This window comes from Anopheles coustani, chromosome 3 (assembly GCF_943734705.1).
Source record: "Anopheles coustani chromosome 3, idAnoCousDA_361_x.2, whole genome shotgun sequence".
In the NCBI taxonomy this organism is placed as follows: Eukaryota; Metazoa; Arthropoda; class Insecta; order Diptera; family Culicidae; genus Anopheles; species Anopheles coustani.
The window spans coordinates 82,480,801-82,507,942 of NC_071288.1; the positions used below are offsets into that span (position 1 = coordinate 82,480,801).

A 27,142-nucleotide genomic window follows, 5' to 3' on the forward strand; every position below is an offset into this window, starting at 1 on the left:
AAAAACAATTAGGAATTCGAAATAGTTAGTTCTTTTTTCTCACATGATGTTATTATATGTTTTTGTCTCAATCAAAACGCTTACCTTGGTATCACACGCTGATGATGGAGGCGCATGGTATTTGTGTCTTCGATAAAACCCTACAACAGTCAACGTTGCTTGTTTACAGCATTTCTCCTCTCAACACAAGAGCCAATATACTATTATTTGGCCAGCATATCGACTCTATTTATCACCGTTGTAGATTGTAAACAGTGCAGAAATTGAGAATTTATATGGACATAAATACGTGTGGTGAATTGTATTGTATGTTGTGCTTCGTTGAGTTTTGTTAAAAAAAAACACATGTTCTTGCTACATGTACGTAAACGTTGAGACACGAAACACGTTGAGATGAGAAACACTGTATATTTAAAACGAGCCATCCGAGACACAACTCATTTACTGCGTGTTGCATACCTGCAGGGTAAAATAACATCGCACCGAATTCAGGTCGGAAAACAAAATGGAACTGTATCATTCGCGTTGATCTTGTAATATTACAACCGTGGATCATCCTGAAAGTGTTTTTCATCTAAACGAAACACACTTTAGTTTTTGGGTAAAAACGTCCTTCGACCATCAACTGCAACTGTTTGATGTTTTAATGTTGTTTTAATTAAATTTTCATAATCGTGAAAACAGGTGAATCATTTGAAAACAGTTAATTATTGCTTTTAAGATTTAGAACAAAATACTTTTGAATACCGTTCGGCGTGTTCGTTCAGCACGACGTATTCAATCTTTCCCGAACCCCGTAAAGATACATGAAAAGGATGCATCTTGGGAAAACGGGTAGCACTTCCAACAAAACACCAAAACAAAAATCCATTGATAGCAAACTTTGCGTGCGATAGTAGTGCGTAATGGAACCTGTTACTCTGTCCGGTACAGACCGATTTCGATCCTTACTTACGGCGAGCAAGCAAACAAGCTGGTAAGTACTTTCAATGTTTCTCTCTTTACCTTATCCACCGTACGTTGCTAGCATTGAAAACCTTCCTGAACATTCGCGGGAGTCTTTTGTGCGCGCCTCGAAGGCAGTTGCGCCGCGAAGGCGTACATTCAGTTGGTGGCGCAGCATACACCAGCGAAACGATGCACGCACACGCACACATCCCCCCGGCGAAGGTGCTCTATTGTAAGCGACAATCAATAGTCATCAAGTGGAATTGCTTCTTCTCCGCTTCTGCAGTGAGTGAGAGTGAGCAATGGCTGCAACCTTCACTTTCCTCGAGGCCTCCCTCCCTTCCGCCCCTCAACCGTGTGCACCATTTCTCTAGTTATCCTCTCGATGCTTGTCTGTGCGGCGGTTTCACACGTGGCGCGAGTTGTTGGGCGAGATAAAATGATGGCGATGGCTACAGCGAAGGCAATGAGCTGTGATCATGGCCCGCGTGCTTCACACATGCAATTAACCGTCGATCGAGAAGATTCATCTGTCCGTCCACAAAAAAAAAAAAAAACAAGTATAATAATACAAAAATTACCCCAAACAATCGCGAGCAACAACCATCATCGAGTGAAAAACAGTGGACACATGTTTATGCCTATGCTATTCTTTTTAGGTATAGCCAATGATTTAAACTTTTACGATTTCAATGTCATAATTACTGTTTATGATTTGTTCTGTTTTAAGAACAATTTAATTAGAGACAGCATAGATATTTTTCGAAATATTTTGTGGTGTTAAGGTTGTTACATCGAGTATAAAGTTATTTATGAGTTTTTATAATTTATATTTTTAAATTAATGAATAACGCTTATGCTTCCATATTGTTTATCATATAACTTTCGTATGCATCCATCTAACATAGTTCCCTACTTGTGTTTCAAAGATTTCTAGCTGAAATGGTGTAGTACAAAATTTCATCCCTCCCTCCCTTCCGATGCGCATCCATATTTTCTCCCACAGTGTGTCGTCCCTTCCCGTCGAAATCCGTCCCCTCACAACCTTCACGCACCGCACGTGCAGGACTTATCCCGTAATGTTTTAATTACTGGCGACCTTCTTCTGCGGTTCAGTTGCTGCCGACTGTTCCCGCGCCCACCTGCGCTGGCCCAGGCGTCCATCCAGTCTTTCCGAAAACCAACAACGCGCCGCCTGCCTGCCTGGTGCGCGCCTCTCGATACCGTATTGTTTGCGATCGCTCAAAAACCGGCACCAGCGACACCCGGGACCGCAAAGAAACGCTTTTCTCCGGCGGTGGGGAAGGGAAACCCGAGGCAGGCAGCTCGGACAGTGAGCGGTACGGATTTCGATGGCGTTTGAATATTACCCAATGCACACTCTTGTGGCCGCTTGCAGGGGAGCAGAAGGTGGTGGACTTTTAAATGCTCGTTTCGAGTAATTTTCTGGCAAACAAACATCATCCGTTCGAGCGGACAATTTTTGGCTGGGATAGCTTGCGTTGCGTTCCAATGTTGGTATTGGGCTTCAAATTCAGGAATTTCAATAACAGTTTCTTTCCATCATTTTCGTCATGTGGCAGGGCAGAGATAAAATTTAACAACTTATGAATTTGAAACAAGTTAGATATAAAAACTGTAAGAAAATTTATTAATATTATTTCATATGAAAACTATACCAGTTTGTACACAATACGTAAAAAATTATTTAGAGAATATGGAACAGTCCATCCAACTATTACCAAATGTTTTTACTGGACTCCCGAAAAAGATTAATATTTAACACAATGAAAAAAAGAAAAAAATCCCGAAAAAGATTAATGTAAACAAGAGATAGGGTTACGGTACCAATAGTGGTGCACTTAGTAATGTAACTAACAATATGATGTAATGTAAAAGTGTTAAGAACACAATATTTTACATATTTGTACCAATTATGATCGAAACACTTTTCTTGTGGAAGGTAGTTCTAGTTGTGGTATCGTGTTCCTATAGTGGTGGTAGTACTTGGTAATGACTGACTATATTTTGACTGTGACTTATTTTTGAAGCAAAACAGAATGCTTCCCAGCCAAAATATTCATAGGCCAATCCATTATCTTAGTCATAAACCAATGCATTGGCCTTATAGACGTCTTACAAACCAATGCATTTTTCAGTTATTTATACCCTTGAGTAAATCATGGCATACCTGATTAATTCTTAAGAAATCCAGTATATTAGTACAATCTGTTTGGATAACATTAATTTTGGAGCCTTAATTGATTACGGAATGGGTAGGTTTATCTTTTAAACACTGCGCAGAAGATCAAAGAACATTTCATAAAAGAACAATTTAGAATTTTATTCCACTACATCCACTATTGGTACTAGTAGCATCACTATAGGTGCACTTACCCTACTTGAAATTACGTAATTTTATACAAAGACCGCTTATTTTTTTCTTGTAATAAAGTTAAGTAAATTTTACTGGAACAACTTGCGCTAAACAATGAATATCGATTGATTTTGTAACGACCTAACGTTTAATTCACACCCCGCTTGATTGAATGTTACGGCTAGCGACGCATTTCGCGATCATATTTGATCATTCCCAGCTACAAAGAATGAAACGGTGTGCAGTTCATTCTACAACCACCCCCATAACCAATAGATAATCTACAAATCTATTGTCTACAAAACCGTTGGCTGTGCGAATGCTGCTTAATGATACGGTAGTGCGGCAGTAGCGCAAAACAAACTCAAGGAAATGCGTGTCGCGGATACGAAAACATGGTTTGATTTTTAAACGATACCACCACGTGACCTTTACAATTTGCTTGTAGATTCATTGAAAGATTTGTAAACGTCTGCTTTTTCCTGAAACCGTTCACGCAGCGTTCTATTTGTAATCCCACCCGGCCGTGACTTCTCCGTTGCATGCAATGGCGGTTTTTGCTGGTCCGGTGCTTCCGAGGTACCGGACGTCCCGTGAGGTTCTTTCCCGCACGAAGTGTTCAGTTGAATTGGCACAGCTGCGCTAATATGCACAGATTGGGAGTCCAACGGCGGGGATCGTACGATTCGTCCGCGGTTATTGTCCCCGCCAGGAAATCAAATACAGCCCGGGAACAGTACAGTTCTGGGAACCCCAAAATTCTCACAAACTCCAATATTTGGCGCCGATCAATATTGATCCAGCTGCAGACGTTGGTGGATTAAAAGTGTCCACCCACTTCCTTCTGTTTGTCGATCGCTCTGAATAATATTCGTACTGTTTGATTATTTAATTTGAAATTCCCGTCAAGAAAATCCGATGACTCAAACAACACTTTGAATCGGTCCCTTTATCGTCTTCCACGTGAGAGGTACTCAGTACCCGTAAACAAAACGAACCGAATCTGGGCGATCAGGAACTTGTCCACTATATGACCTTGCTTTCGTTTTTTATGCAACCCGTTTTGTGCGGTTTTAACCCCAAATATATACGACCGTATACTCGCGTACGTTTTGTAACCTTTTGAAATTAATATGTTTGATTTCTAGAGGACCCAGCTTCTAGAAAAAACTTAAGTTCCTACACGTGAACTGTTCCTGCGATATGAAAAACAATTGGGTATGCTTGAATTAATGCAAATTAACCGTTTGTTGGTGTAAAATGTATGTGCAAAATTTTTACATTAAAGGATATTTCTACTTTTTTTACATTTTATGGGTTTTTCCCGTTGACAGAATTCTTGAACTACCCGTCCAATGACACAACATACACGGCTATGCTGCGATCGTATGACACCGTAGAGATTTTTTTCGTAAACGTTAAGGGGTTAATGTTTTCCCCCTCACAGCCCAATGTAATCAACAAAATAAAAACTTCAGAGGAACAAGCCGTATCAATTGAACGAAAACGGAAAGGATAAATGAACTGGTGAGGGTAAATGCAATTGCAAGATGTACATAAAAGGCGATATAAAAAGAAGTGCAGGGCTTGCAAAGAAAGGAAGATTCTGGACGTTCCTTCGGGGCTTTGCGAACTGTTCATTACTATATCCCTGATGTTTCAATATACGGTGGAAAATAAAATGACGGTGCTCTCTTAGCTCGATATCGTTGCGTTTAGTAATTCTTGGTTATTTTTTCTGATACCTAACACAATAACCTTTCCAGTGCTGTCGAATTCATCTAAACACTAAGAAATAATTTACTGCAAAAGTTCGTCATGCACCCTATATACGGGGTATAAGTCTCCACCTTAGTAAGCATAATAAAGTACGACTTTAATTTTCGTTTTATCAATCATTCGGTTTAAAAAATAATATAAGCGCACTGTTATCCAATTTTACTTCATTATAAGTTTAAAAATGTTACAAAATTAATATAGAAAAGATATACTTATATTCTTAGCATACTTTAGCTTTCTTGTTCCACCGCTTACTGATGATGACAGAAATGTACAATTATGAAGAAGAGTCATTTCGTTACTATAGAATTCTAATGGAAAATGAAAAGAAAGTACAACCCAAAACTAATGAAAAACACTAATTAAATGAATAATTAAAAACTGTTGAAATATTGAAACAAACACATTCTATGGGTGATTCCTGTGCAAAGTTTGCGGTAGTTTTTTGTCCAACGGTGAAGACCCAATAAAAAAATGTTCTTCGTCTTTTTTGCAGATGTCTTACCAACATTGCTCGATATCGCCAGCAACAAGCACCAGTTCGCGCATTAGCACAAACATTATGTAACCTCAGGTGCCCTCTTCACATGAACCCACGGGTGAGAGAGAGAGAGCCTATAGGCTCCGGTATACCGAATACCGACCTAAAGTGGGGTGAGCAGAGAATCAGAGTCTTCAGAAGAAAAAAAATTAAGCGAAGTGAGTGAAGCGGACATAAGAAAACAAAATTATAAGTCCAGTATGGTCCAGCTGAGCCCGTGACCTGGCGAGGCTGCGTCGTATGCCTGCAACTACAACAGTTGATGCTCCCCTTGCGTTATGCTCGGTACCGGTACCAGCTGCCCCGAGTGTCCCCATATACGTACGGTCGCTTACGACGCGCTCTCCCGTCCGATCGATCGAGCTCAGCTTCCATTCAACATAAAATATCACACCATCACACCGCAGCTCACCGTTCGCCCGATGTAAACTGGACACTTCACACACTCCTCGTCTTTTCTCTGGCACACGCTCACGAGGCGCAAGTCCTGCACAACGTACGTTGTCTTCAACCACGGTGTATGGCTTTCGCTTTGAAGGGGCGTGTGCGTCCTGTAAACTAAAAGAGCAACGCGCAAATATTGGCCCATATTCCGGTGCCTCGAGCCAGTGGGGATGGGTTTACCGTGAACGGATTTTCCCTGTGCAACAGAATCCTTGGATATACAACAAAATAAAAATATATTTTTAAAGAAATTTTCGCTGAATCAACTTCTTAATTTGGTCATTATTCTCCCTAAATTAAATAGAACGAATATTGATGTGGTGGTTCGTTACTTGATTGGCTGTTGAAGTCTTTCTTGTTAAAATCGCTGCCTAATCATGTCGGATGGGTTTAGTCAAATGGAAATTAAAACGAAATTGGTTTTAAACATACATCTAACATCCGGTGTTTCATCCCTTATGCTTTATAGTACTTAGTTCGGTCAGTCAACTGTCAAAATGTGTGAAAATGTGTTTGTAACCAATTTGTAACCAATTGTGCACCTGGTATTGAGTGCGAGCGTACGGAAAATAGTTGTTTGTTATGATGTATAATGTTTGTTGATAAGATTTTGGTGAACACATGACCTCTTTACTGTTTGTTTTTTTTTCAAACACTGAGTCAAACACTCAAATGATTATTGAAAGCGCTTTCATTTGCATCGGCTCACGAATAGTAATGTCTACAGGAAACGAAAAATGTGACAGCAAAACTGATATTTTTGCGTGTATTTTCAGTCTTTAGCGCTTCATGGACACTAAGCATTAAAAGAAGCCTATGCTTGTAAGCTTTTGCTTTTGAGCATAACACATGTTAATACTCCGCTCCAATCACAAATAACATAAAATAATGAATGAATGACTTGAAATCCTTATGCTGCGTCGACGCGAGTCAAGAGGATGCATCGCGCAATCACACATTAAACATTCGAAGGATTGTGTGTGTATCCTGTACTTCTCTTCCTTGACAAAACAAAAACCCTGTGCCGAAGGGCTGAGAAATAAATAAACAAATAAACCTATCCGCAAAACAGTCGCGATGGAACCGACGACACGGGCCCGTAACCGGTGTGCATACGTACTGCCCAAAAACCAACAAGCTCGCGATCGAGCGCGCGCGCGCGACATTCGGACACCGCGCGCTCCGTCGATCGCGGCAGTATTTGATTGACCACCGGCCACAACGGTCACGATCCGTGATTCGCACGCCAAACGCACGCGCAGGTGACGAACCCGCAAGCCCGAGTCGGCTCCCCAGTTGCGGGCGCCCATACCTACGCCGTACAGAGTTCGCGCGCTCGAGTGTGGCAGTCCGGTGCTAGCCGCGGGTGCCGTCGTCCGACAGTCTTCAGTCGATCGTTGCCGATTGAGCATCGCCTTTCGGGGGAACCGCCAAAAAGCAAAGGTGCGTGCAAAATGGAGCCGGAAGCAAAGGACGTTCTGTGCGGTCTTGAAACGAGAATCGATAGGAAAACAAACGTTGGGCGAAAAACCAAAGACTTGAGACGGGAAAACTGTGTGATTCTTACGGGCGGAAGAGAAAAGTGATAAGAAAAAAAATGTGTGGATGTGGTTTTTCTATGTATGAACATTTTGAGTACGCGAGGACACTTGTCGAACAGTCGTAGCCGTTGCACGTTAAACAGAGTTGATGCTTATTAAACTTAAATGTTTTTTAATCGTAAAAACACAAAGTAATTTTTTTGTCAAACATGTGATAACGTATAAAAGTGTTCTACACGTAAAAATAGGAGATAATATTAGTTTACATTAAATTTACACCGATTGAAAACAAACATTTCAATTAAGTGATGATTTTTCCATACGAAAAGTGAATAAAAAGTGTCTTAAAAACAATAATCAACTTTCAGAAACCACACCATGCCTGTTATTAGCATGCAGGGACAATATTTCACGGTTGACCAGTATACGCCCTATCTGCCTTCCGGTGAACAAATGCATATAGGCATAATGGTCAATAACCAGATGATGTTAGTGTCATAATCGCCCGAGAGCACGGAACGAAATTGCACGTCGCCCAACTTCCGTCACCGGGGTAGCAATCGGTGCTAATTTTTCCCTATCCAAAGAACAGGGTGGCAACACACGCCAACTCTCCACGGTGTTGTACCGGAAAGTTGAAAGGTGTCGGTCGGGCTAAGACAGTATCAATCCATGTCATATTGCAACGGTTGCGGATAAAATTATCAAGCCCATTAAATCTGTTTATCAATTAGGCGTAAAGCGTTCTTTATACCGCAGGTGGCTGCACTGTTGGCTTCCGTGCTCTTTCGCCTTCCAGTGGAAAACTATCCGAGAGTTATGGCATTTTTAATATTTGTAATTGTTTCCTCTGATTTCATCATTTATTTTAAATGGAGAAGCTAATTTTTTAATTTATATTTCTTCGCGAATGAACGATGCTTTGAACACACTTTAGAAGGCTACGAAATCTTTAAGAAATTAAAAAAGTTGTATGTACATAACAATTGTACATAATTACGATAGTGAAAATAAATTATTCATGCCGATGGTTGCGTATATTAGAAAAAGAGTGACACTTTTTTCCATAATACATCAACCAAATTTTTACCTTACTCATAGTCAAATTTTTAATCATTGTTTTCAGAGAATACAACTTAGTGATTTGAAGTGCGTGAAAAAAAGATAATCGTTAAACACAACAAAAAAAAATAGTGCCTTTAGCACCACAAAGGACGTATTTGAGAAAAAGGTTGCAGTGCAAGAAGAAATCGGAAATAAACCGTTGTATCACAAGCGTGGACGCAGCATGACGGTTTCCATCTACGACGATGAACTGCTCGGCCAGGCCGGAGGGCCCCCGGACCAGCAGGGCCCAATGACGACGGGCAAGATCGACCAGAAGATCACCGAAATACAGCAGTTCTACGATAAGTGCAGCGTCTTCATCACCGGCGGCACCGGCTTCCTTGGCAAGAGTGAGTATGCCCCGAGCGTTAACTTCGTTCTTGAAATCTTGATGCTTTGTTCGCTTGAAAGTTGAGCAAAAATCAATCCCAAACCGGAGTCGTAGTTGAAATGGTTTTATTGGGCCCTACGGTGCGGCGCGTTGGTAATCGCTTCCGTTACGGGAAGGAAACGGGTAGCCTTAAAATGTAAGACACCGCGTGTGCGCGTGCACAAGGGAAACGTTTCCACTGACCTCATTGCGCCGTCCACGATACGGACGGGCGGCATACAACGGTGAGGCAAGTACTGAAAACATCGATGCGCCGCTTCCGATGGTGGTGTGTCTTATTTATTTATTTATTTTACTCGCTACAATTGCATCACCGGTGTAAATGAGGTGCAGTTTTTGTGGTGGAAATTCGGGCCGCTCCGGCCCGGTAAGGGATGTGTGGAGAAATTACCCAGTACCACCGCCTATCAGCAGTAATGTGTCGTAAATCAGACACTCTGCAATTGTGTTACATTTACGATGCGTTTAAAACCGTACGTAAACAATTGTTAAACCCCTGAAAATGGTGTAATACAATCGGATTACGATAAATAGATGCACTTTTAAATTATTTAGTACATTGTCGTGAACGATTAAGAGGAGGCAGGTACGACCTACGGCTCGCTGCTAATGCGTAAAAAAAAACCCCCGTATGCGCAACAACCGCAACCGAATGGCGAGGATCCTTGAAAACTGTCTGAACAATTTCGCCCAAAAATTACCCACAGCCCGGTCGTCCATCGTCGGCCACGGTGAAGACACTCCTGTTTGGAGCGCTGGCTGTTTGCGGTTGTGCGGAACACAACCTTGAAATAGTCTTTCACCTCGACGCGCACGACCGTTTTGTTCCCCTCACTTCACTTCCTCCCCCACCGTCAATGTGAACGTGTGAATTGTTTACATTTCACAGGCGAACGCTTGAATATTACAATATTCCACTCCGTTTGGTGATGTGCGCCAACTTGAAGTCAACTCAGAGGATGTGTCTTTGTGAGACGGGGTTTTTCAGGGCATCAGTACCGAAATCTTACATCGCTGACTGTCGTCTGTGGTCCGAATTCCTTGCCTCCCACTAAAACGATCGCTACAGCAACGTTCCATGATCCTGCCCCGGCAGGAATTATGTAAACACATTCCCGAGCCCCGGAGATGGTGTGCGTTTTTGCGCTAAGGCAGGCTTTTGTTTGCTTCATCTTCACCTTGACCGACAAAGCGATCGTATTTCGGACCTGCTCGGTAGGAAATGGTACAACTATCACTTTCCCGAGCGTACCTGGTTGCTTGTACGGGTATGACATTTGTTTCATTTTTTGTCTTTGTATCTTAAGCTACACACCTACCGTACCTTTCACCGGACCGTCCAAGGAAGCAATGCAAAACTGTCCGCGTGAGAAGTTGTGCACTCGTGGAAAATGACAAATATTACTGTATCCGCCATGTGCTCGCTTTTAACGCGAGGGTTTGGATTATCTTAAAAATATAAACTGCACCCATAACTTCAAAATCTTCGTATCGGATCAATTATCAAATTCAATTCAAAAAAGAACACACTGTAGATTCGCTCATTTTAAACCAAAGCATCAGCATTAACTACTAGTAATAGGAATTGTTTATTCATCAAACTTCTCAAACTCATCAAACTTCTCTAGAGATGGTTCATCAAGGATGGATAACCATTTGTAGTGAAGGATTAAAATGTCAGCCATTTTAAACGGGAAAGACGTCATGCGATCAGCACTAGAACTTTCCATGGTGAATTGAAACTTAAAAAAATATGGAACCTTATAAATCAATGCCCAATGGTGACGCAGATATCTGATGGTGACACAGAATAAGTATGATTAGTTTGTCACTTTAGTGGGACAATCCTAAAGTTCGGTATTTTCAGTTTAAAGGCGTTCACATTTAGTGGGATTTTAAAATGGTCGAACTTTCCCTGGGTTTATTTGCAGACGTGCGTGGAAAATAGAGTTCCGTTCAGATGACTGACGCATAAAAAATGACTCATATTGCAGGATTTTTAAACATAAAATCCCCATCCTATGCAGACACGGTTAAAAGGAGAAAAATGTATGATTGAGGAAATTATACTGATGCATATGACAAGCAGAGAATGATGAAGAATCGCTTATGCTAATGTGATCGTATCCAACGTGGACTTCTCAATCCATCAAAATTTGCAAGCTTCCCACCCCTCTATCGACCACAGACACACACACACACACACGTCGGATTTCTAACCATCGGAAGACGTCCAAAATGAAGTTGTTTGGCGATTTTTCCTTTCTTTTTCCTCCTTCGTACTGTTTTTTCTGAACTTTTTTTTCGCATACTTATCATTCATTCCTCTTATTCACAACCACCAGCGCCAGCCAGCACGGCACCGAACCCGGGGGCTCCATTCCGGTGGTGACGTCGGCTTGACGGGCCGCGGTAAGTTCTTGTGAATGAACCCTAATTGGCGTCCGTCACGGTTCTAGCCGGTGCGTAACCGTGTGTGAAACAAAACAGCTGATTTACCGTTGTTCTTTCGAGCAAAGGATTCTGAACACCACGTGCCACTTGAAGACATGTTGAAATGGGTGCGAATTTAAATTTTCAGTGTCTATGGAAGCTTTTTTATCAGTTCTTTTTCCTTGACCTGAGAAAGGGGCTGACATTTGCAAACATTTAGGTGAACATTATTTTTTGAATTTTTGTTACACACCAAAGTTATTTCTTCTTTGAAGTTCTTTTAAATAAAATCCATCCAAATTACTCAAAATAAAATGTTTTTAAAGGGATTAGATACAAATACTTGTTTTAAAAGTAAGTCTAACACTATTTAATTGTATTTGAAATGCGCTCTTATCTCTTTATCTTCAATTGCTAAACAAACGTTAAAGGTGCACTATTTTTCTATCCGAAAAGTAGTGAAACTTATTGCAATTACGTTCCAAACTGGAAAAAGCTAAAATTTCATGAAAAATAATGCCAAAACATAGGGTGGTGCTGTTCTTGTTTCCCTTAATGTATGTGCATAACACACGGTTACTCAACCGATATTTACTTCCTCAATTAAATTCGAGTAATAAATTTAAAAAACAAACAACCAACAGGTTACAACAGAATATACAAAACTCCTTAATTTTTTCCCCATCTGACATCCTGCTCGAAAACCAGATACAGTATCGCTTATCGTAACTGATGCCCGCAAAGACTCCCCAGGTGTTAAAGTGTCAGTGACGGACCAGCACAAACCCGTCCGAGTTGCAAAATCGTGCGAACCGAAAACATACGCAAAGCCGCTGCCGACGTTCATATGCACACGACGACTTGATACTACGTTGGTCAACAGTCGACGAAATTGAGCGAACGCAAAATGTGAGCTTGCAAGCAGGAGGAGTTACCTTCAGTTAGCGCGTCGATGTTCTGAGGTCGGCGCCGAGTCCAGTCGGGTCGGGGTGGGTGTCCTGTCCCGGTCCAGGCCAGTGGGAAAAGCTTTAAAACCCGGTTTTCATTTCTGGTTTGCAAAACCCACCGCACCGCATGCGGCATGGTTCGGTTTTCGTCCCCATTTCGTTTCGTCCTCCTGCCCGGGCGCGCGGACGCACCGCGTACGAGAGATCGATTATTTTTCCTACGACGAAACGGTTGCAATTGCGCCAATTTGTTGCGCACATACACCAGTGCGCCGGTTGCTCGAACGTCATGTGGGAAACGACCGGTCTCAAGAATAGCAGCGCGGCTGGGCTGCGGCACCTCGGATTGCGCAGACCGGTACACGCCACCCGGGTCGTCCACCCGATCAGCTGTTTGTTCTCCCCGCGTTTGTTCGCAAGAAGTAACCACTTCAAGTTTCACTCGGAAAGCTTTCACCGCCGCACCGGTGGTGGCTAAAGTTCAACGAATCAGGCTGTACTTCTGTGACGAGCCTGCTGCTGCTGCTGCTGCTGCTGCTGCTGCTGCTGCGGCCTGGGCCGCTCCGGTATCGGGTTACGTAACGCGCAACCCCTTGGTTACGGTACGCGGGCATGCTGCAACCACGGAAGATTGGCGACAGGAGTTGCTCTGCCACGGCGAGGAGAAAATAAAATTAAAGAAAAACACTCCAGCCGGCGGTACACATTTTACCATACGGACGGCATTTAAAACAACAACACAACCAAGCGAGCAACAAATCCCCTGGAGATCGCAGTCGCACGCGGTTGGCGGTTTGCGGACGCACGAAAGACTTCAATGCGCCAATGCGAAACGAACCCACCGCACCGATGCAGGGAAAAAGTGAACGTGCGCTCCATTTCGGACAACACCTGAGGTCTCCTGGTTGGGCAGGATGAGGTTTTGTTTTATTTTTCTACCAATGTTTTAATCAGGAAAAAATATTAATTTCAATGTCGCACCTAACAATGGTCAAATAAATGTCACACATAGATTGCAAACCGCGAGTATCACGTGCGTTCGCGTTTCGTTGTAATGCTTTAATCTGATCTACGAACGGTGCACGAACCAGGGAAAACGGGGCGGGTAAGCTCCCCCGAAAAGGTGCCAAAGTCTCACTGGACCGCTTTTAAAAAGTGATAATTGATTGAACCAAAAAGCAGTGAAGGTTGATCGTGAAATCGCCATCACGCCTAAGACACAATCGTTTCACGGCACGTTTGCAAGTGGAGAAATTTGGCCAAAAACAACGCGCCGGAAACTCCACTACAGCGAGTCATCATGCACGCGTATTTTATTATACGTTCCAGTCCTTTAATGGAGCAGATAATAAAAATTTTAGGTTGATGAATTGGGAACCACCGGGTCTTTCTCCATTTCGCTAAGTTATCCTGCTTGGTAACTTTACCTATTCTAACATCACCGCTGGGTGAACAACCCTAAGCAATATTGTTTATGGAGCTCGTTAGATAGGAGCCTAATGCGGGCCAGTTTTATGATCCCTACATACCGACGCACCGATCCCAGCAGCATCCCATCCCTTCCTATGTTAGTCCTGATGAGGCAGATTAAAATCGGCCATTTGCCTTCGACGCCCTAAATCATCGAAATTTTGTATGCCTCACAAACAACAACGGTCCGCGAGGAAGGAGTGGGGAGTGGGACGGAATCTCCACCCGGAGCGAGTCGCACATAAAAATAGTAAAAAGGTGTTCGGGTGAAGAAAGAACCACCATTCAACCAAGCAAACGCACACGTGGGGACTCATTTAAGGCAGTTTCATGAATTTCGGGAATTATCATACAAAACGCACACACCGCTGGAACGGCTGCGGGGGCTTTATTCTGTCCCTTAGTTCCGGTTGATCGTACTGGATGGCCCGTGGTGGCGTGACACATGATAGTGTTTCGCGAAATCTTTCCAGCCGTTAAGGTCCGCCAGTAGAATCGTGCGAGATGAGCCGGGCGAACCTGTTATTTAAATGAGGAAAAGTTAAGTCGGCTGGACACCACGGTGTTAAGGGTGGTCTAAGGTCTGTAAATATGACCAAAACCCTTATGGTTTGCACGAGGCGAGGCTTCGCGGAAGGATTGCTTGTGTACCGGTTGTGGCTTGTAGGATTATCTTCACAAACCACACAAAAGAAAACGAATAACTTCAGATGTCCTACAAACCGCAGGCAGAATACACCTGTCCGTCAATTTAAGCAAATATATTTTTGCATATGAAACATCGCTAGTTCAATATTTGACCGTGATTTCGCGGGTTCGTCATTTACGCCCCCTCTCGCATGTATCTGGTCATCGTATCCGATTGATTTCACGGTCAACACCGCGGCCAGGGAGACGCCAAAGGAGATTCAAAGTCAGTCTGCACGAACAGACGGATTTTATTCCCCTTGAATGGTCCCATGGCAGTCGACGCCGATCGCCATTCACCACCGGCAACAACCATGAGTCGCCCACCAGACGCCAAGCACGGCTCCTTATCGTCTGTCTTTCGGCCCCGCGCGAGGTCGGGCGTCTTTCCGAACACCGAATATTCGCAGGAAATTACCATTTTCTCGTAGTTCCTCTCCGGTTCGCTCGAACTCCCAAACCTAGCGACTGTATTTTGTGGCCCCGCCAGGAACAAACCAGTTTGGTTTGGAGCGAACATTTCACAACCGCAATCCTAGCGTCCCTTAGCAACACACACAAAGCGGTGGCCGATCGGTTCCGAAAGGTAAAACTAGCAAGAACGGCGTGGTGCGGGAAGGGGGGGAGAAGTGACGATAAATATTCGTTTTAAAAAGTCGCGTGGTGTAGCTAATTTTTCTCCTTTCCTTTCTCAGCACTGGTGGTAAATTTCTCTCAAACACAGAAATTTTTAGTTGTTTCCCTAATGGGCACAAACCTTCGGTCGGGTATTAAACCTGTTTGCGGCGGATAATATCTTTTCAAGAACACTGGGCACGGCCAAGAAGAACCAGTTAACATGTGCACAAAAAGGAGACGTTGGATTTGGGCGATTCTTGCATTTTTATAACACTCCAAGAGTGTTAATGTCATGCGATATGGAAGCAGCAGGCATGTGTTAAAGCTTGTAAAAAACAAAAAGTTTGCTCATCACGTATGCATACTAAGATAAATAACTAATTTTATCAACATTATCGTACCACGGTTTCGCCATCACATGAATTTATGCATTTTGATCAAAAATTCGTAATGTAAGGAGAGGAAGCCTAATGAAATATTCGCAACATGCAAAAGGATGATACTGAGAGAGTAATATTTTGAGTATTTGAATGTTTATATTTAATTGCTTTGATCTGAGCAATACTTTACACTATTGCATATAAAAGTTTGGCCATTACAAATTAAGGTGTTTTACAGGTCTGACATTGAACGTAGTATCTGGAAGCAATAAATAGAAATGGTTCAGAGATAAATTCAACATTTCACAAAATTAACTTCATATTTGAGCTTGATAATTTTATTGCTTTCGACTTTGAAGACCCCTAGCCTAAAGCTTGTAGTTCTTTGCTCTAATCGTAATTCATAAATCGGTTCTAAATCGTCCTTTTCTCTCCCTTTGCAGCTCTTATCTACAAACTGCTGACCAGCTGTCCGGGGATCGAAAACATCTTCCTCCTGGTGCGAAGCAAACGGGGCAAAGACATTTTTTCGCGCGTGGAAGAAATCTTCGACGATGCTGTAAGTATTTTATAAGAGCGCCCCCGAGTCCAGGCAGAGGAACAGTGAATTTTACTAATGGCCTTACTCACTCGCGCTCCACAGATGTTTGACAAAATGAAACAAACCTGTCCGAAGTACGACCACAAAATTCGGGCCGTCGCCGGCGACTGCATGCAGCCCGGACTGGGCATCAGCCCGTCCGACCGGGAAGTCCTGACGGAAAACGTAATAATGGCGCGGTAGGAAAAACCAGGGTGAAACACTAACGCTACTGCAACCCGTCCGGGGGTTTGCGGCATTTCCCGTTCGCAGGTCAACATCGTCTTTCATCTAGCCGCCACGGTGCGATTCGATGAGAAAATGAAAACGGCCATGCAGATCAACGTGAAAGCCTGCCGGGACGTGCTGGACCTGTGTCACGACATGAAGCGGCTAAAGTCGGTCATCTACGTCTCGACCGCCTACACGCAGTGCCCGCAAGCCGTCGTCGACGAGCGGTTCTACGACCCGCCGATGGAGTCGGAGAAAATGATCCACCTGACCGACTGCGTGACGGACGGCATGATCGAAAAGATCACACCGGTGTAAGTTGGGCCTGACCTGCCGATAAACTGTGGCAATACTAATCCCGCGATGCCTTCCCCAACTTTCTTCGCAGGCTGCTCGACAAATGGCCGAACACGTATACCTTCACGAAGGCCATCGCCGAGGACGTGGTGCGCAAAAACAGTCGCGGCATGCCGGTCGGCATGTTTCGGCCGGGTATCGGTAAGTGTTCCGCAATCAGCCGAAACCGAATGATTTTTCCCCAAAAACGGTAACAATCGACTCGGACTTATCTAAAGCCTTCGGAGACCTGAAACCGAACCGTTCGAATCTAACAGCAAACCGCTGGTCTAAGAGGTCAGTTTTACAAAAACAGGGGATTATTTTACAATCCCAATCAAGCCCAACGCCAAACATCCAGGTACTAGCACAAAGTAACCGCACACTCTATTTGCACGAACGCCGCCATGTGGCCACACATCCACGTGTGCGATTTGTGGCACGCCTATGTTAATCAAACAGTTCATGTGCGCCGAGTTAATTGCATCAGGTGCTCGAGTCCTCTGTTTGGTATTCGGTGACGAACGGCGTGCCGGGAAGGAGAGAAGATTTCGACATCATCCTGGTGGTTCAGTTTATTGACTCATATCACCACCAGTTAATGCGCACTCCCGCGCGGCCTTCGCCGTCGGTGTTGTCCCCCGTTTCGTGTGCGTCAGGGCCGGACGCGCACGGTGCTGCCAAAGGTCGTTGGCTGGAAGTGTGGTGGCAATTTAAATTTGAAACCAGTCGATAGAGGGTTACTGCGAAAAATTTCCCAATCCCAGCCGGTTTATCGGCGATCGGCGTACACCGCTTCGGCGGGTTTGCTGCTATCGGATCGCAGGACGATCTGAAAATAGCTCATTTATGCATGGCTAAGCAACGTGTGGCAATCGATAGCTTGATTCTAGCTGCCTTGTTATAAATGCTCGCGAAATGCGCAACCGTCGGTGATAATGTTCCAAGACCTGCACAATCTTTCATTACCGGTTCTGCGGTTCACCAGATCCTTTCTCCTGAGGTAATTTTGTAGCACCGGCAATTCAAACGCCCTATGGCTAATGTTTAAACACTTTATTCAGGGCTTGCAAGCTAGGATCTACAATGTATAACATTCCTTGAAAATGACTTCTCCATAGAGACATATAAAACCAGAAAACAAAAAGATATTTAAAGTTGAAGAGAAAGACCTGCATTCTACTACATACATTATTATAATTTGCAGTGACGTCATATTTAGCACCAGAATACTTTTCGCGCACTTTAGTTCCACAACCGACGATCATGCATGCACGTAATGATGTATTACTGTCTGCAACGTAGAACCTTTTACACGTAGTTTCACTCGTGAAAGGTAGCAGACACTGCTAATTGTTTCGGCCAATAGTTGAACTTTGAGACTGTGCCTCATCAAGTATGGATGGATGGATATGATTTTTTTCACAATCATACGGTAATTAGGCTTCACGTTTGATATGTACCCTTGTGCTGCACACCAGGCAAGCAAGAAGTCCGAGGCGATACTTTGAGCACTTTATTATTGCGCCTGAAGACAACTTCAAGGTGAGGACATTTCAATCATCCGTCCAAAATTGTCCGCCAGCAACAAACAAAATTTTAAAAAAAACACGCCGTACGTAGCACACATGCTCGTTCTAGCAAGTGAGATAAAACACTGTTGCCTTGAAGTAATGAATGGTACTTGCTGTTCAATAACCAGCATCGCGGCATCTCGTCCTCTGTCGGTGGGTCTTCGGATAGAGCAGATCTTTCACCGTCCAATGTCGCACGCCTCAAGCGAAGGCTCAGGAGGTCTGCGTTAGATCACGTAGGCTCGCCAGATTATTACGACCCCATTGTGACGCCGAGATGCGTCCCTCGAGACGTGGTTGCCATTGACATTGAATCCCAGCAGGCGGATCGCTAGCGTCTGGTGAGGTTTCAGTCGTCCTCGGACATAGCGCCATTTTTCCCCCGCCTGCTAGAATGATGCAACAGTGTGCGGCGATTTTTATCTTCCATCGTCCATTCCATGGCGTAAAGCGGAATAAACAAACGATGATATTTTTTAATGCTCGATTCGCGGAAATCAGGACCTGGGTGGCATCTCGTATGGTAAGCACTCACAGATCGTTAGTGAGGTATCGATAATTCACGACACATCCGTATTTGGCCGGTGCGTTTGGACGCACCCCAAGCAGCTGTTGTTGAGGTGAGCAGTTTGTACAACTTATTACATTTGGCCTTCGCACGCTTACGGTTACTCCGCTACGGGGAGATGATTAATGGCCATCTTGAGTGACCTGCTGGGTTTTTCCTTCCGGTTCGGTAGTTGCTCATTCGACAATCAGGGTCAAACGTTATTTTTGAAATTAAAATGAATACTTTCACGCCTTACCGAATCATTAGAAACGCCAGATGACCCTCCTCTATCGAACACTATGTCCTTTCCTAATTTACCCATAGCCTCTTTGGATCTAATCGATCAACCTTGATTGCCTCCCTCCATTGACGAGCATCTCGTTAAGTACCTTCCCCTTTTCAAACTACCCAATTTTCTTCGAATGCCTTTCTTTGGGTGCTTTGCTTTGTGTAAAAATCACACATTAATTTGCAACGCGCAATGCAACGCAGCGGAACATTCAAGGTTCAATCGTTAAGGGGTATGGTCAGTCCAAGGGAAAGGTCATGATCCATGGAAATCTCGGATCTTTGGATGGAATGCTAAAAAATGTTAATTTTATTGGACCAAAAGTTAGAGATCTGCGGTGAACGTTAAACGAACCGCTGTGAACAACAAACGTATGCAAATACGCGATTTGGAAAAATACATTCAACATCAAAATATCGGCAGAAGCAAAACTGTTCAGGGGCACGGCAAGGTCTTTTAGAAATAAAATTTAATGGTGATTAATACCTTGCACCAATTTAATTGCCCAATCAATCGCAATTTGATCTTTAGATCAAATGGGTCGGATAAAGAAACGTGACTTCAATCCTTTGTTCGATATATTTAAAAAATATCAGTATAAAATCAAGAATGTTTTCATTAATAAGGTCCTAGTAATTAACAACGGTAAGACAAACAAGCAACATCAGTTTTCACACGTTTATACCGCGTGTCGACAAATTACATGGTTCAAAAGTAAGGTGCCTATTAATCAGCAAGTTCCTCCAGCACAATTCATTCATAAAATTCGCTTTGTTTTGTACTTTTTTTTCCTCACTAATCACTCAGGTGTGGAATGAAAACATCAAAAACGCCAAAATGCCTCTGGTGCCTTTCGCCAAACGAACGTTTACGTTTGATGTTTGATGAATGGCGAGCGAAAGAAAAACTCAAATAAAACTTCGCTGACTCATGGGGTCGTTCGGCAGGCACTAAAAACTTAAAATCCCCACTCGATGGGAAAATCCTCCACTAACAAGCAGAGTGTCGAACGGACACAATCAAAGAAAGGGCATGGACCGATTTTTAAAAAATATCCGCCGAAAAGTGTGAACCGGAACCGGACGGGTTCCGAATGGAACACTTTGGCATGCCTTGCGTTTGGAGAATCTCATCGCAAGAGGCGGACGTAATCAGCCTGCCATCGCTTACCATGAAAAGTTAAACATATCGTGGAACAACATCGACACGCTCGGTCTGTGATTTAATCGAGTGAAACTAAACGTTCTCGCGGAAGGCGTTCCACTTGTTTGCTTACACATTTGCTCTTTTAGTAGCAAAAAACGATGATTGAATCAACATCATCATAAACGGCCATAAGTCGACCGCGACGGCACGAAGCGATATAAAAACATTTCGTGACACTTTATGACGTTCGTTCGAGTTGAATTCATCATTCTAATGACGAATAGCATACATTCTGACTAGGCTTGAAAAGAGCAAAAAAAAAACTTAGATCAACTTTACCCTTTACGACTTCGCGTTTTCCTGAAGAATATAAAACATGCTTTAAGCGAACGGCCGAATTTGAAAACCCATGTGCCAAATGACGTCAGTCGGTACAGAGGTTCGTTTCAATTAGAATACCTTGCTTTTCTCCGTACTCAACATAAAACATATGAATACGGACGGGCTGTTTACGGAAGTGTCCATTCGCTTTGGAAAGCTCGAGTTTACCCAACGGAGGATATTTTCTTTTGGGGATCGTAAGCCAAACAAACAACAGACCTGGTTCCGACGCTTTGGCCGAGTACGGGCACGTAAACATGTGGCCGCCCTTAAAATAAAAGCAAACAATTATGCGCCAATACAAACTGAGGCGCGTCCGCAACATTTCACACAACCCGAATGATGGCTCCGGTTTCCGCTAACGTCATCCCGCAGGGTTGGCGATGTGCGAGGCGATGTTTGCACACGTTAACCGAGGGGGGATGACGCGAGGGTAGCAATTGGTCACGACTCCTCTTTTGCCGATTGTTATTAAAATAAGCTGGAAGGAAAACCTACGATTTAGAACGACAAACGACACATTTGGATGTGAGACATTAGGATACATACTGTGTGTTGGGGGCCAGTCTCTGTTTCGATCATCATTCCTACATACGGCAAGCATACTTAAGAGACGGTTGTCCAATCAGCTCTGCACGATGGTGCTCAGGTACATGGCACGGAGTTGCCTCTTACCTGCCAGGTCTGCATCGATCTTAACCGTCGTATCGCGGACCACTTGTGCCTTACATCATTTGCGCACACACGTTTGCCACTTGCCTTGCACTGTTGGGTCGGTCGCTACACATGGCCGGTTATACAACATCTTCGTACACCCGTCGGACTGGACGTCGCTCCGGCTCGGTCACAACCGCACCACCGGAGGGTCCTTCTCGCTTATGCCTCCTCTTGCATTGCATACGCTCCGTTCATTCTCTCGCGACCAGGGACGATCTGCAACGGTGCTGCGATGAATGACAATCACTGGCCGTTCGGGGCGAGATTGATTACAATTGAGATATTGCAATTTTTCGTATAATTGTACTCTCTTTTCATTTTCTTCTGATTGCACAACAGTACCGCGTCTCGCCACGGCAAAGATTGCTAGATTACAGCCGAAACATCCAAACTACGTAATAGTACGATACAAGATATGTTTGAAACTTGCTATGACAAAGGCAACATAAGAGAAATGTGTTCAATACAGAATAGAAAAGACCTCTGATTCGAAAATTTTAGACCACTAAATTTTAAAGGGACCATCTCGACCCACAAATGTTCAAAAAATGTGAGATGGGTGCACTTGGCGTTTCGATAAAATGCATTTCTTTTTTTTTGTAAATAATCAAAATCAAGCTTAGTAAGCCTTGAAATTATAGTTGTATTAACATGTCCTACTGTTTCCAAGTAGAGACAGGACATCTTCTGGTGTGCTCTAAAGTGCTTTTTTTTGTTTTGTGCCCCCCAAGCTCAGTGGGTTTAGTTAGAAATAAATTAATCATCTTAAATAATCGAATAATACTGTAAAATTTGTGAAGACTTCTAGCAGAGTATGTATAAATCAATTAATATCAACTACATTGATTAAAACAAAGTTCAACCAATCAGACTAATCAACATCGATTGCATTTAGAAGGCTGTCCAAGTTTCCTGCTGATATCATAATTCTTAAACCAGAGATAGAATAGAATTATGTTTACTGCTCAGACATAAAAAATTAGTGACAAAAAATCACAACTCCATGTCATTGATACCAATGTGACCAATACCAATCTTTACATAATGGTCATCACCAACGAGATCAGTTTGTTTGGGGAGGATCAAAGCGTGTAGCATAAGGAAAAAGAAATACACACTTCTACTTCGCTCAAGATCCGGTGTGCAGCTGGCCGCTGTCGACGTTAGTGAACAAGTTTCATCCGTTCGGTGGGAATTCGATCGTAAAACCGTTTCTTCCATCGTTGCCTTTCTCTGCCACTCTTCGCTCTTTCTTTCTGTTTCCTTTTGTTTCTAACATCGCACGTTCCGCGATAGACGAAACATTTCGACCAAAAGCCGATGTTGGATGACCTTCGCGGGATTGTCTAGTGCGAGAGGCGTTTTCTGCGACAGAAGCAAAACTCACATCGATCGATTCAACAACGCCGGTTGGGTGTCGGATCAACCCCATTGGTGGTGCCTGTCGTGCCCCTGAGTCACATATCCCACTTGACAATGAATGGCGCGATCTCAGCAAATGGAAAAGTCAATATTGTTCGAAATCGAGTGCGATAACGAAACGGAACGGTTCCGATGCGGGAACTGTGCAGGTGCCTGGTGCTGCACATCCGAAGGACCCGGCCCTCGACCAACGGTTGCTCGATGCCCGCATCATCTCGCAATTGTGATTACGCGCGTGTGAAGAACAACCAGCAGTCTTCCAAGTCGATGTCCTCATCGGGTACTCATTAACGATGGGACGATTTCTTTTTTGCACAACACGTGGCACGCCAGCAGTTCGAACGCTTGGTGTATGTCAGGTGTTGGAGCACAAGGCGATGGATGCTAGCGTCACATCAATGGTTACGATGCTGACGCCACTAAACACGTTGCTACTGGTCTCTGCCCGGGTGTGTGTGTCCACCCGCTTCCCCATAGGAACCAGCTCGTCCGGCCCTGCCGGTGGTTATGCATCATCGTCACCATGATGTTACCCTCTCCAAAAACCATTCCGGCAAACCGAACCATCCTCGTAGCGGTTCCCTTCCCTAGCCTGATAAAAGCTAGCCTCCGATGTCCGTTAGTGTCTGCATCGTTGCACAAATAAAAACAATGCGGTGGAAAATAAGGTGCGGATGGTGTCCGTTCCGTACCAGACTCCGCTCGGTCATAGCTCACTCCATCAAGGTGGAGTAGAAGCTCAACGCCAACAGGTTACCCTCTGTACCATGCATACGGTATTGTCCGTGCGTACCAACGGCCAATGTCGCAATTTCGGCGTCGACCACGAACTAATTGGTATGTATCGACGGAGCGAACACATTTCAACATTGCGGTGCGGTAGCACGGTTTTGCGACTTTTCCAAGGTATAGCTCCAGAATCGGACGTCAGTTGGTCAAGCTTTGCATATACACACCCACACGCAAATGCTTTCTTTCAAAGTCTGCGATTCGATTTCTGCAAATAATTTAAAAAAGTTCATACATTAGCGCTGCTCAAAATATAAAGGGCATGAAAACTACTTATTCATATTGTAAGGCTGTGAAAATCCTTCACCTCCAATTTTTAAGCTGACTTGCCCGCTGGAACCACTAAAATTATGCAATCCTTCCCCGGCTGACCTTGCCAGCGGTGAAGGTAAACGATCTCGAAAAAACAGTTAAAACAACACACAAAGTTTTCGCAGAAAGTGGGTCATTCGAGCGAACTTCTCGATACGTTCTTCTCTTCATACGCACCCTGGTGGCGTTGAACCAATCGAATTCGAATTCGTGTACCATTTGTGCTCAACGCGTGCAAATTTTCGCATCTGCGTAGCGCTATTCGTTTTTATGTTTATTCATTGAAATGCTCATCTGGATCTGGTTTTATGCATGGCATCCAACTCAAATGTCAAGTTTACGAACGGAACCAACGGTCTGGGGTGTTCGACTGCTCTCGCAGGAGTCAGATGGTGTTTAGACGCGTGTGTTTGCGTCCGGTTTGCAGATTTAGATGCGCACGTCAACCCCTCCATGGATCGGATTGGACCCATCTCGTCATCGTTGACCATGGCCATCGATGGTCAAGTCTCCGTTAGGCGGGGTGAGGGACCAGCGTGCCAGGGCAGGGGAAAGTATTGATGTCGCGCATTCGATTGGGATCCCGCGCACGTGATGGGCATAACTCACGTTAAACTGCGTGCGTGAAACGCGTGCCCGAACGGAAACTGACGCCCATTGACTGGACGCACTGAAATCGGGCGCAAACGCAAACCAAATACCTTCGCCGCGAGGGTGCATGAAAAGGAAGGGCAGGCGTCTTCGGTGGAGGCGTTTAAGGGCAGCCTTAAATACGAATAAACAGCACGTATCGTGAAAGCGAAATTGGGGGAAAGTTTGGAACGGTTTCGGAATTCTGGTACCTTGGTTGGACAACGATGACCTAAAAATATTCGAATCGAAAGACAATTTCAGTTGCGACTATCAACACAACAAAATACATTAAATTAAAAACTAACCCCTGGTTTTTTCCCTACCAGTTATTGCCACCTATCAGGAACCGGTCCCTGGATGGATCGATAATTTCTACGGCCCGACGGGAGTGATTGCCGGTGCCGGAACTGGGGTGCTACGAACGCTCCGTGCCGATCCCACCAAAGTGGCCAACATGGTGCCGGTCGATCTTTGCGTCAATGGTATCATCGCGTCGGCCTGGGACATTGCTGAACGCTTCCGAACGTAAGTAGGCCGATGTCGGAAAAATCGTGCTTGCTCAACGTGCGCCAAACCACAAGCTAACCGCTTCCCGTCTTCTAATGTAGGGAAATTCTACCCGATCCGGAAATACCGATCTACAACTTCTGCACCGAGCCCAACAATTGCATCACTTGGGGCGACTTTACGCACACCACCATCAAGTTTGGCTCGATGTATCCGACGATGAAGGCAATCTGGTATCTGTGCTACGCCAGCAATCCCAACATTGTGCTGCACTACCTGTCCATCATCTTTTTGCACTACGCACCGGCCGTCCTCTGTGACATCATTGCGGTCCTCATTGGCAGGAAGCCCAGGTGAGCAAGAGCGAGGAGTGGGACGCGCAAACGCGAGACAAATGGTCTTAACAATTCGGACGAGCGTCTGTGTGTCCGTATGCTAATGCCGTCGTTACCGAGCAGTGTCGACTGACTCCATTAATCAAATTTCATTCATTCCCAAAATAAAAAATCTCCGCAGACTCCTTCGCAGCTACAAGAAGATCCATCGCTTCATGGACGTGATCGAATACTTTTCCATGCGCGAGTGGCAGTTCAAGATGGACAACATGAACGGGCTTTGGCGCAAGCTGTCGAGTGCCGACCAGAAGCTATTCTTCTTCGACATGCGTCAGATCAACTGGGACTACTTTCTGGAGCAATACTTCTGTGGCATCCGGCGGTATCTGCTGAACGACCCGATGGAAACGGTTCCGCAAGCCGTTATCCGCTGGAACCGGTAAGCTATCAAACTGCTACCATCGTGCAAAACGCATGAAAATGATCCTAATCCTTTCCGTTCTTCCGTTTCCAGTCTCTACTGGCTGCATCAGGCAACCAAGGTGGTCGTGCTGCTGCTGCTGTACAAGCTGGTCATGTCGGTGTGGGGAATGTTTAGCTAGAATGCCCTACCAATCCCTGTTCTGCCACAGTCGGTGTGCGTTGGTTTGCATTCAGTTGATTTAGTTTTGCCGGTTCAACCGCTAAGTATCAGTTCTGTTTTGCTGGCCCTTTACATTACCTTGTTGATAGGATGTAAGGTTTCTCGAAAGATTAAATAGGGCAACAACAAAAAAACAGAAGCATCTATTTAAGCCCGGAGACGGGGTCTCCAATGTAGCGTTAATTGAATCATTTATTTGCTTGTGATTTTCCTTCGCTTTGGCATTGATTGGCGGTGAGTTAAAACTCTAATCACCTTTTTGTTTCCCCATTGTCTCGTTTGAAATTATGTGTGTACAATTTAAAACCGAGCTTGCTTTGTCATGAAGCCCACAGGAGGCAATAGTATTCCCACTGGCGGGCGAACATGCGTATTCGGGCTCGGTGTAGTAGATATAAAAAGAGGAACTAGTGATTAGCCACTATCTAAGCACGAGCGGAGAGGGGACGGAAACACAGCATCATACATTCCAAATACAGTGGCATTGGCAAAGGTACTCCCCAGACCCGGGTGCACCATCCAATGCAAGGGGTACAAGCGTAAAGTATTCAACATTATCATTTGCTTAACCAGGGGGTAATACAGACTATACATGCTTAACATATTGCTAAGGGTTTCAATAGCTTTTTGAAGAAAAAAACATACATAGCAGTTAAAGAGAACGAAAGTGGGAAAGCATAATGTTACGCATTCATCGCAAAACCACGTGTTTAAACGTTGTAATGTAGGTGACATTTTTGAACGAACAATAAAGTGCGTGAAAACTTTATGCGATTTGTGTGGCACGATTATTTTGTGTAGCAAAAGTACCGAAACATACCAAAAAATACCAAAACATTGCTCGTAATCGTCATTTTTTAAAGAAGGGAAAATTGTTTTACTTACGATTTATAGTCGGTGGACAAAGTATTGCTGTAATTAAATAAAATAGTATTTAATGATTACGTGTATCAAAAAAAAAAACCGAAAGCTGCAACATTTAGTAAAATGACGATATTAAGTTCAACCCTGGAACCGGATTAAACAAAGTCTTT

The 27,142-nt window shown here is 44.0% G+C and overlaps 1 protein-coding gene across 1 annotated transcript; it reads left to right on the forward strand.

The window, feature by feature from the left end:
• Positions 1-8,918: 8,918 nt before the first annotated feature.
• Positions 8,919-26,067, forward strand: LOC131272258 (fatty acyl-CoA reductase wat). The gene is made up of 9 exons (XM_058273927.1): positions 8,919-9,087; positions 16,107-16,222; positions 16,307-16,429; positions 16,517-16,788; positions 16,863-16,972; positions 24,950-25,148; positions 25,232-25,483; positions 25,647-25,904; positions 25,980-26,067. Exons 1-9 carry the CDS (start codon positions 8,919-8,921, stop codon positions 26,065-26,067), a joined length of 1,587 nt encoding a protein of 528 aa, XP_058129910.1.
• Positions 26,068-27,142: the final 1,075 nt, after the last annotated feature.

Coding starts and splice junctions, on each gene's coding strand:
- LOC131272258 (XM_058273927.1), top strand. CDS start 8,919: ATGACGGTTTCCATCTACGACGATGAACTGCTCGGCCAGGCCGGAGGG. Junction 16,430..16,516: donor GGGAAGTCCTGACGGAAAAC/GTAATAATGGCG, acceptor TCCCGTTCGCAG/GTCAACATCGTCTTTCATCT. Junction 16,973..24,949: donor CATGTTTCGGCCGGGTATCG/GTAAGTGTTCCG, acceptor TTTCCCTACCAG/TTATTGCCACCTATCAGGAA.